Source organism: Aplidium turbinatum, chromosome 12, assembly GCF_918807975.1.
Source record: "Aplidium turbinatum chromosome 12, kaAplTurb1.1, whole genome shotgun sequence".
NCBI lineage: Eukaryota > Metazoa > Chordata > Ascidiacea > Aplousobranchia > Polyclinidae > Aplidium > Aplidium turbinatum.
In genome coordinates, this window is record NC_137483.1 from 1,421,026 (window position 1) to 1,432,933 (window position 11,908).

Below are 11,908 nucleotides of genomic sequence, written 5' to 3' on the forward strand. Positions count from 1 at the left end.
GATTTCAACGTGAACAACGACGCAAAGCAATAACAAACATACAACATACAAGCATGTAGCTTACCAGGGGTACACCTAGTTGATAGATTGCAGGTTATCATCTATAAATATCTTGATCAGCCAGGAGGATTATATGACAAGTTATAATAGCAATGAGTAATAACGTGATCCTGATGTCTCTGAACCTCCGTTCTGTCTTCTCGATGCGAGGAGAATTGCAGGATATAAATTTTATTAGGATCCATGTATTGCAGGAGGCAATAAACCGAATAACAAAACAACATGTTTGGGACTAGGAAAATTTAGTTATCAAGCTTTCGCCGTCGTGAAGATAGCTTCTTCGGTAGTCTTATTCAAATAGAATAAATAATAAAAATGTTGTAGTTATTTCTGTACGTTTTGCAACTGCAGTGGGTTTGCAACGAAAACTGTTTTTGCATTGTTCACCAAACTTAGCGTAGTCACGACGTGATGCGCCATTTCTCATAAATTATCACATAACATATATTTTATCGCATTACGTTTATTAGATTGGAATACTGTGTTACCAACTTTTTCTTCTTCTTGTGAATGTGGTGCTGAGGAACAAACCGCATCATCAACGATTGTACCATCTTCAAACCACCTAATGGAGTGAAACCAACGATTGGTTGCTCTATAGTAGCCTTCCAAGTCCAGGAACATTGTAAGTCTGGGGTGGCAAAAAGAAAAACTCTCGGACCAAAAAGCTCATACGAAGAAGTGAAGTATTATTAGTATTTATAGTAGAATATTATATAGAAGAAAGTTTTTTTTTCTACCATAAATACTTTACCACATTTAGTTTTACGTTATTCTGACGTTAGCTCATGAAGAGAGTCAGACGAAACCTGCAGCTTCGAGCTATGAGCAATATTGTACACGCAATTTCCAAGTTTTGTACAACCAATCAACATTAACTGGTTTGCTACGAAGCTGGTAATTTAAAAACTTCTTTTTTTCTGTTTCCAACTGAGTGTTTATAAACGATGGTAATATTACATTGATGAATGATAATCATTTAATCAGACCTTGCTTTGAAAAACATTAGGCTACTTTTCGGTTTCAGTTATTGGAAGCTTTCGTCTTGCTTGGAATCCCTGAAACTCAATCAGCAACTTACAAGCCAGTTGCAGGCAAATTCATGATGATCAGCATCCGTCGCCTGACGCTCTGCACAAGCAATGCGGAATGCCTCGACACAAGTTGGTCCTGATTGTGTTGGATGCCAGTCGTTTCATTTATATTCAGCAGAACTTAGTGGAAAGTTTACGAAAGATGACATTGGTAAGGACTCGATGAAGGCAGACTCTTGTGGCTAACAACCCAGTAGCGAATTAGTTATTTTTTGCTTTGGTTCAACGTCTGCAGACGTTGGACCAATATAAAAGATGACTAATTTGCTGCCTGGTAATAGATTTGTTCATACCAAATAGCTGGTTAGCATCGAATTCACCAATAGAATAAGAAGTGGGCAAACTTTTTCAGAGACAAATCTTGTATGAAGTGCATGAGTTGTTTTCTAAGCTTGCGCCTGTGAATTGGTGAATGTAAACGCACAAATTATAAGTGAATCGTGCAATTTTCTAATATCTTTGAAAGGTTTTTGTTTAAGTTTTTGTTGATTTTGTTAACCATGACGGAACACTCAGTTTTACTTTTGGGATGCATTCTTTTTACCTTCGCTTGCAGGTATGTTTAACATTAGATGCTTTAAAGGTTTGCTTTGCTTTCAAAACGTTTTTCTCTTTTATAAACTTTTTAATTTAGTGGTTGTCCGAGCTTGTATTAAATAAACTATGACGTGAAGCATCATTTTTTGAATCAAATGCAACCGAATGTCTGGTTGCTTGCAAAGAATTTTGTAATCGTGAACTTATTAGTATTGATAGTGACTTTTTTTCAAATTTACTTTCAGTTCATTTAGAATGCTATTTCAATTCAACAATTTATAAATTTAATTTTGGAAATAGCTGAAAGAATATTTGTTAAGACTGACTAAACAATTCGTACTAGACTAACCCCTCCCCATGCGTACGCACCTGCTCTTGTTAATATTGGTAAGTTACGGTACCCATCATGATCACTTGGTTATTCGAATGTATCTAACAGGACTTTATCTGAGTTGAAATGGGGCAATGCATCTGGAGATTACTTGATTCCAACAGACCCAGGCAACCTTTTTTTAGAGGTAAGTACTACAAAAGTGCAACTTCTTCTGGTGGTTTCTAAACTGTTTGATGTACAATGGAAAGCTTTATATCGAGTTAAGATGGGCACAATACCAAGAGCACCTTGCATTAAGAGAGTAAACAATCGCACTAAAAGTTAATGGAAGCGTGATGGCGAGAGAAAAAGCAGAAGTTGGAGTAATGCTTTCCCACATCTTGGAATGCTTGAAGTGATTACGTTTCATCACATAGACAACACTGCAGCTTTATAATATGGCAAGAGTTTGATCACTGGGGCCACTTGTTGCAACTTCGAGATTATTAATCATAAACATTTCCACTGTGTTGTTGATGACGCAGTTGATAATACGCCTCTGGAGATGACTTCTCAGCAAAGATTAGCGGTCGGTAAAAAGTAAATTGTTTGAAACATAACCTTGGAAGAGGAGTAATTTTGCAATACAACAAGCAGATAACTTATAATAAGTGGTCAAAAGTTAAAAAAAACTAACTGGAAAAGGCGATCTGGTACTAAGACACTTCCTCAAATGGGTGATCTACCTAATACAGAAGCAATTACAGAAACTTATAGTAAGCAACCAATTAGTGGAATCGAATATCCTTGATTAGCGAATAATACAAAAACTAACAACACAATAAATTCAAACGTATCTGTACTCATCAGAAAAATAATCAAATACATCTAAAAAAAATACAAAATATACTATTGCTTGTAAGTTGTAATCGTAACTTTCGTTCAGTTCTGGTATTGGCTCTTGGAATGTGCATTGCAATGGTTTCCTTTTGTGTTTCAGTCGAATACCTGGTGGATAATTATTTTTTGCTCTAGCTTCGCCGTTGTTGGCGTAATTCCTGTTACTGTATATCTGTGCTGCAAGTGTCGCAAGTGTTGCCGAGCAAACGTGGAACATGAGGTGGCTCGGGAAAATGAAGACAGAGACATTGAAGACAACGATGATCCGACTGAGTTTGAACACTTTGAAGAGGATCGAACTCATGATGATGAACAACTTATCAGGACAAAAGATCCTGACCTTCCTGAACGCCCAGATCAAAGCTCGACTGGAGCTTGCTCAAGTCAAACAAGCAAAAATGAAGAGGCTGTTTGTGAAACTGCCTTTGACGAATATTCTCCTAAAGCCACGCCGACATCTGCTATTGATGAACTTGATAAAGTTTTTTCTAAAGAAATTGATGCTGGTAAGAAAGTTTCTGAACAAGTTGCTGCCGACGAAAAAGCTGCTGCCGATAAAAACGATGATGGCAAAAAAAAAGAAGAAACTTTAACAGAAACAAATGTTTGAATTTTTCTTGTTGCATGTACCTTGTTGCATTAAATTTGCGTAAACTTTTTGCACCTATTGACCTACATTATTCTTTCGTATATCCGATGTAGTTGGAACTCCAGCGATTAGTTTGTGAAGGGACAAATTTCTTAGATTTCAATGTCTTGAGTCTTTCATTTTCTAAAAAATCGAGTTGGAGTTCATCTTCTGCATGAAGATGCTAGAATTTGCCCAATTTATTACAATTGGGATGAAATGATTGACAACAGATCTCGGAGCATTAACAATGAACAGAGGGAAAACGTATATTTTACTTTCATTTAAATAAGGCCTTACCTTTCGGGGATTTGTGTATGTAGATCAGCATGAAAATATTTGTTTGTAACGTTTTATGTCTTGCCAGCAAATCATTCATTTTTTGTATCGACATTTGACATCTGCAGAAGTCAAATCAGTGTAAAAAGTGGCTGATTTGTAATTTCTTGGTTAAGTTAGTTAATATTTTTCAATACATATGGCAACAAAAACGTTTCTTTTTGTAAACGGAAGTCTCACAAATAGTTAAGTCGCGTTCTCTCGACTCAATGTTAGTAGCTGAATAAGGATCACATGATTGCAGCTCAACATTCTTGTGGATTTAAGCAAATTACTTCTTAGAAAGCAATGCACTCACTGAAACTTTGTAGCGTAAGCCAATTATGACGCACTAAAATCACGAACGTGCACCTCGAACTCACGGACAACGTGGCCTCTGATTGGTTCGGAGTTTCAGTGGCTGTTCAAAATTCATTCACGTTTGAGTGGCTACAAACTAAACGTATAAAGCAGCCATTGTGTCGTTATTTAAATTTCGCAGAGTACAGTCCACACTTGGGACGCGCGAGGTAGGAGGTTAATGCTGAAGACCTGGAAGTGTTTCAAATAAAAGTTTCTATATTTTGAAAGTATCGAATTGATAACAAACAACCAAAGATTTTAAAATGAAGAAAAGATTGTTTTACATTGATTCAACGTCTACAAACATCAGAAGATTTCAAAAAATACGAGTTTTGTGTACCAGGAACATTTGTGGGATAACTACATTAATCGGTAAAATTGATTCACACTGCTCACTATGATGCAATAAACGTTGCCCTTGCTAGTCATAGCTGAACAACGAGAAGAAGATGACGTCAAAAGCGTGGGAGCCTTAAACATAACTTGGGCAAGGTTGATCCAAAAAAATGGACATAAAAGATAAAAACTTGGGCACAAGAAACTCAAAACATGGGAAGAATAGTTCCAAAACATGAGCATCAGAAAGCCAAAATTTAGACACGAATGATCCGAAATATAGATAGGCCTATAAGAGATCCAAAACCTGGGCATGTGAGATCTAAAATTTGGACAAGTAAATAGAACCATAACATTGCATGCTTTGGTTCCACGCTATCTTGACAATTCGTTTGTTTGGTTCTGTTGTTGCGGCATTGTTCTTTGTAGGAAGGAGTTGATTAAGTATTCTTTTCTTTGCAGATATTGCTGCCTGTTATTTTAAATCCTAATCCAAGTCCTGATTCAATTGTATTGAGTTTACTATTTATTAAAATATAAGCTATGCATAAGTCCTTGCAACCTTAAGTACTAGGGGACGATACAAACTCCCCGGAAGCTTAAAGATGGCGGCGCTGAAATTGCTCGTTTCAAAACTGTCACAGGAATTGAAGGTGCAAGTGCACGAGACAAGGTTGACATTCGAGTTGATCTACTCACATCACATGTTATGAGCAAATAAGTGAAGTGACACGATAACGCTATTGCTCACTAGGATAGCCTTTTGTTATGATAATTTGTTTACATTTCTGACAACACAAAAATTGTTCATGAATGGTTCAAACTCTCCAGTGTTTTCATGCGCCACATTGATGTATCGCTTATTGTTAGTTGTACTGTTGTTTTGTCTGGAACACATCGACGACCAAAATTATACAATGACGTTCGTCGTCGTTTGAGCTTCTGGGGCCGAGGGTCTATCCTTTTACCATCCCAGATTCACGATGTTCCCGGACTACACTGGAAGGCTGCTAGAGAGCAGCCAGTCTTTAGTTTCATCATCCATGACGCGCAGACCTTCCACTCCGTTAGGTGGCTTGAAGATGGTACAGTCATTGATGATGTGGTCTGCGGTCTGTTCCTCGGCACCACATTCACAGGAGGAGGAAGAAGCCATTCCCCATTGGTGCATGGTTGAGCGGAAAAGCCCGACGCCCGTACGGAGACGGTTGAGGCGCACCCATGCCCGTCTCTGTAGTGTCAGGCCGATGGGGCGCCTGTCGGCGTCGGGGATGAATGAATGGAGTCTGGTGGTGCTTGACCTCCATTCAGAATTCCATTTATGGTCCGCCCAAGTAGCCGCAGAGATGTCTTGTTCATCAGCTTCGTTGATCAGAAGCCGAGCGGCTGGCACGAATGGGTGTCTTGATTTCAGTCGGCGGGGGTGCCCGTTTGGGAAGGCAGAGATCTTGTGGTGGAGAAGATGATTAGGCTCCAGTGCCCGTCGACCGAGGGACAGAGTGGCTTCTTCGAGACGAAGCTCAGCAGGTTGGATGCCAGCGAGAATGGGGAGATTGTCCAATGGTGTGGGACGCAGGCATCCGGTCACTGTGCGCAGGGCGCTGTTTATGGCAGTGTCGATGTTGTGGCAGCGAGCACTGCGGCACCAGACAAGTGCACAGTACTCTGCTGAAGAGTATAGACAAGGGCTAAGGCCGCTATTCGCAAAGTGTCAGCCCTCGCCCCCCAGCTAGAGCCTGCCAGGCGCTTCAGTAATGCAGCGCGGGATGTCAGTTTCTTGCGCAGTGACACCAAATGGTGGCGGTATGTGAGCGATCTGTCTAGTGTCACCCCAAGATACCTTGGCACGATACTTACACAATGACGTTGAACAAGACCTTTAGTTTGTTTTCTATCAATGGATAAGTTCACATTTTTAACCGACTTAGAGAGCGATGCGAGAGCTGCCAAGCTCGTAGATTGACAAGCAGCGGTTATGTTGCTGCCCGTCGAACTGCACGCATTTGTGAAGTGGGGCTGTCTTTAGGGTATGAACACTTGTCTTTAGGATGACGTCTTCTAACACAAAAAAAGCATTTTTGTTTTGCTTTATTGCAAGGCAGTCGCTTTTTGCGATGTGATGCTTTGTTACTGGATTGCAAATCCCAAGAACGTGACTAGTGAATTCCACTACATTTTTGGTTGTGGAATCTGATTTCAAGAACTTTCTAACAATCTCGTTTATTGGTAAGAAACACAAACAATTTGTCACAAATTTGTCCAGATTTAGTGCAATGGAATTAGACGTCAACATTTTTCCCGTCTACAAAACATTTAAAGTTGGGAACTATTTTCAATTGGAATCTAAAACTCCTTTCCGCTTATGTTCAAACGTCGTGCATAAGTTCAATTGCTCGCATGTTACGAGTTCTACATACATTGGTATCAGTGGCGGCTGATGCTGTTTGTGAGCAGTGGGGCTGCAATAAATGATCCGGGGGGTCTGGGGGGTCACTCCCAGAAAACTTGAAAAATCACATTACAGTAAATCTGATGCGTTCTGAGCCTGTTTTTACGCCAAATTTTGAAAAAATGCATTCAAACTTTGTTGAAAAGTTGATGTATTTCAGCTTAGTCTTGACTAGCCGTTGCATACAAGGCTCAAGTGATCAACCGCAATCCTTAAGTGAAAAAAGTAACCGGGTCTGACAAACACAGCGAAAAGCATACTTTTCCTCTTTTCTTTCTTTCAGGTGGGGCTGCAGCCATGCAGCCCCATGGCACGAGCCGCCACTGATTGGTATGACCCCACGACATTTTGTGACAAGAGTGGGGGCGAATAATACAATAATATAATTGCCAGTTTCAATGCCCAATTTGACAAATTTGGCGTTTGCGTTTGGCAGTCTATTTTGAGTCTGGCATTTAAACTTATTTTTGGCGTTTTTTTTTATAATTTTTCGATTTTTCAATTGGAGAATCCATTAAAAAAGCGCCACGTGGTAATCCTTTTTCAGGTCTCATCATGGTCGACAGCTTTTGGCTTCCAGTTCAGATTCTATTATAGCGACGTCCACGGTTGCAGTAATTAACAAATATTTTTTAATTTCAGTTTCTAAGCCAGTGGTTTGAACTCTTGCAGCTTGGGGGGCATTGGAATTTGTTTATTTGATGAACATTATTTGCAAAACGAATTATTTTGGCTTAAAGATGATACTCAACTACGAACAATACAATCAAATAAATGCATTTATGAAAAAACAATACAGTGTGAAATAAACAAACAAAACGGCTTCAGCTTTCAATAAACTGATCAGAGATAACATGATGACGTAATGACGAGCAATGATTGTTGGGTTTCATGGCTTGGCTGTGATGACATAATAAAATGCATCCATTGCTCAATGAGCAGCGCACTACAAACTCACATCAACATAACAACATACAGCTAATCTCATACAGTAGAAAGTGGAACGAAAAATATCTCATTGAGAGCATTATTGTTTGCATCCATAGAATTTTGTTCTAAGAACATTTTCAAGGAAGCTCCAGCAAGACAGATCAGAACGTTTCCTGTGCCCGATTTAGTTTTATTGTGACGTCATGCCTTCACACATTGTAATATTTTCATCATCAGAAATCACTATTTAATTTTCATCATTATCAGTTCCGCTACCGCTAGTAATATCGCTTTCATCATCAAGAGCATCATTAACACTATCAGTAGTAATATAATTATCATCATTACTATTATTACTAGTAGTATCGGTTTCATCGGCATCATTACCACTATCAGTAGTAATATAGTTTTCATAATTATCAACATTACCATCATTACGATTATCGTTGTTTTCATCATTATCATCATTGTCATCATTACCATCATTACAATTATCGTTGTTTTCATCATTATCATCATTGTCATCATTACCGTCATTATGATTATCGTTGTTTTCATCATTATCATCATTGCCATCATCCCCAGTAGGATCGTTTCCACCATCATCATTACCATGATCACTAGTAGCATTATCTTCACCACCATTCCCATCCGGTGGTGGTGAGGATTGTCCATTCTCATGCATTTTTATTTGGACGCACTTGAAAAGTTGATAGACGTGGAGAGCGACCATTCCCATAAGTATCCACTCCATCGGGAGGCGATAGGAAGCGATGGAATTCTACGAACATCGGTCACGCTTCAATAACGGCGCATTTCAAAGTGTCATGTTGAAAATAATTAGAAAATGACTAAGTGGAGAATTAAACCCGAAACAGGTACATGACTCAAACCTGGCTAATCAAAACACTCCAACTTGAAGATTAAGGATGGATCGCGAATGTTTTCCTGTTAATCTTCCAAACCATTAGTTTTAAATCTTGTTATGATTTAAAAAAACATTTTTCTACAAATTGAACATGTACCTGGTAAGAATAAGCTGTGGTAAGTTCCATAAAGGTGAAGTTTGCAGGAGTTCGGACAATTATAGATGGAATGCTCATTCCTTGATGTTTTGTAGATGCCACCGCTCTATTGTGTTCAGTTGATGTCATGTCAATACCTTCAATAATAAAAAAATATTTTACCATTGTCAAGCTTATGCACTTTCTAGTTTAGGCAGATCAGAAAAAAGTACCAGTACTAATAAATTGAACAGGGACATAAATATTTCCTATTTGATACAAAAGTTTAAGTTCATAAAATAGAAAATAATACCCTAAGATTTAAATTCATTAAAGGCTGTGGGATATTGATTCAGAGACAATCGATGGCACAGACTTTCAAAATATATTTCTCCTGGTAGCCTAAAACTTTGCCAGATATTTTGCTATAAAGTGACTTAAAATCTGCCAAATTACCTCACGCCTGGAAAGGTTGGAAAGTTTACTGCAAGTAAAAAAAAACTAAAAAATGTTAGCTGTTATAGTCGTCATTTCATTTACGTTGAATATATGTAACTCGTGACCAGCGTCACTACATAATCACAGTTCAGCGTTTTCTGGTACAGACGTTGGAATTGATTACTACCGCACTGCGCGTGTAATCAATTGAGCGTTCTGTACCACGTTCCTTAGTTGATTGTTTTGCGTTTCTTTCTTACTATATATTGCGTTGCTTTTATACAATGAATCAGTAAGTAACAAGAGGTAAATGGTTTTCTCACTTGGTTGGCTATCGCTACAATTATTATTGTTTATTTTATATTAAACGTCTGGAAATACAACAGACATTTAACTGGCGTCGTCGGCAGGGTCTTTACAGAATTTCTACAGGATTTTAGAAACATGGAGAAACTGATCGAAGTCCTGCAACAACAAATTGCCAACCAAGAACGCCAGACGAAGGAGCAAATTGCCAGACAAGAAGAACGTCACCAAGAACAAGTACAACGTCACCAAGAACAAGTACAACGTCACCAAGAACAAGAACAACGTCATCAAGATCAAATTGCCAACCAAGAAAAGCGCCACCTTGAACAACTACGAGAAATACGAGCCCAAACTTCAAGACCACAACCAACAACAATACAACAACAGGTATCTTTACCTAAGTTCGTAACGTTTGATGCCACCACTGAACTGTGGGCAGACTATTGGAAGAGGTTTAACACCTTTGTAGCAGCACATTCAGTCGCACAAGACAAAATGCCGCAGGTTTTTCTCACCAATCAATCACCTACAATCTACAAAATGTTAACAAATTTGGCTGCGCAGGAAACAAACCCAAAAGAAGTCAACGATCTCACCATGACGGAAATTACAAATTACATGGCTCAACAATTCGACCCAAAACGCTTCATCGTGAGGGAGCGATTCCGTTTCTGGAGCGAAATGAAGCGCAAGCCCGGTGAAACAGCTCAAGAACTAGCCGTCCGCATACGCCAAGCAGCTGCCACCTGTGACTTCTCGTCCATTTCAAATCCATTGGACGAAGCTTTACGTACTCGTTTTATTTGTTCAATAGGTAACGAGGCGGTGCTTAAGGCGTTATTCAAAATCAGAGCTGATGAACTTACTTTCAAACGTGCGGTGGAGGTTGCATCAGAAACCGAAGAGGCAGCCAAGGTGGCCAAAGAAACTGTTTACGGCACTCCACCAGCACCAGTTGCGAAAGTAAGGACCATCAGCAAACCTCCAGAAACTAGGCAACTTACAGGTACTTTCTTTTCTTCTAAAAATAAAGAATGCTATCGCTGTGGTAATTCCAACCACAACGCCAATGACTGTAGGTTTAAGAAAGCCACTTGCCATTTCTGCAATATTACGGGACACTTACAGAGTGTTTGTCGAAAGAAAGCTAGACAGTTCAAACCTTCTAAGGTAAATTGTATCGAGGAAATTAACATGCTTTCTAGTTCTTGCAGAAAACCTCGAAATTCAAAGTTGGAAGTACCGATCTCCATTAATTCGGTAACCACACACTTAGAACTGGACACTGCTACAAATGGAAATTTCCTTTCCAACGACGTCTGGACTCGGGTAGGCGCACCTCAATTGCAAGCACCAGTGTCGCAGTTCCAATCTGCTACCAAGCATCCAGTACCAATCACGGGTTCTTTCACGGCCCAAGTAACTTGTCCTTCCACGGGAAGGTCAGATAATATTTCTTTTGTAGTCACGACAGTCAAAGGACTAAACTTGCTAGGTCGTGATGCAATCTCGTCTTTAGGAATTTCTATCGATAAATTCCTTCTGTCTAACTGTTCTACTTTACAGAGCATCCAGTCATACGACAAGCCTGATAAGAGTCTGGAGAAAGCATGCTCCCTCTTATGTGACGAGTTCAAAGATGTTTTTAAGCCTGAACTGGGGTGCTTACGAGATTATGAACTAGACATAGATTTTAAGTCTGATGCTAAACCTGTTTTTCTCAAACCTAGGACTGTACCTTTCGCGCTAAAGGAGGACTTAGCACAAGCCTATGATTCGGGCATTGCACGTGGTGTATGGACACCAGTTCAGTTTTGCGATTGGGGCACACCGGTTGTTCCAGTCCGTAAGCCTTCAAACTCTTCAGAAGCGAAGGCCAAGTTACGCATATGTGGCGATTATTCAGTCACGGTGAACCCTTCCCTGGAGACCCATCGTCACCCGTTACCCTTACCAGAAGACTTAATGCAAAAGTTGGGTGGTGGGTATGGTTTCAGCAAGATAGACTTGGCTGATGCCTACAATCAGATTCGACTTGGTCCTAACAGTCGAAAACGACTCGCATTAAGCACTCACCGTGGCGTACTTTTACAAAATGTTTTACCTTTTGGCATATCTTCTGCTCCAGGTTATTTTCAGAATAACCAGGTTAATTTCGCAGAGAAACTATAGTCAAATTCAGAAAGAGGCTTTGTCGATAATTTTTGCGCTAAAGAAATTCTATCAATA

The 11,908-nt window shown here is 39.5% G+C and overlaps 1 protein-coding gene across 1 annotated transcript; it reads left to right on the forward strand.

Moving 5' to 3' along the window:
* Window positions 1-588: 588 nt before the first annotated feature.
* LOC145781182 (uncharacterized) lies at window positions 589-4,017 on the forward strand. The gene is made up of 4 exons (XM_082592956.1): window positions 589-741; window positions 1,088-1,710; window positions 2,131-2,209; window positions 3,005-4,017. The coding sequence occupies exons 2-4, from the start codon at window positions 1,655-1,657 to the stop codon at window positions 3,512-3,514; spliced, it is 645 nt and encodes a 214-aa protein (XP_082449082.1). The 5' UTR covers window positions 589-741; window positions 1,088-1,654; the 3' UTR covers window positions 3,515-4,017.
* The last annotated feature ends 7,891 nt before the right edge of the window (window positions 4,018-11,908 follow it).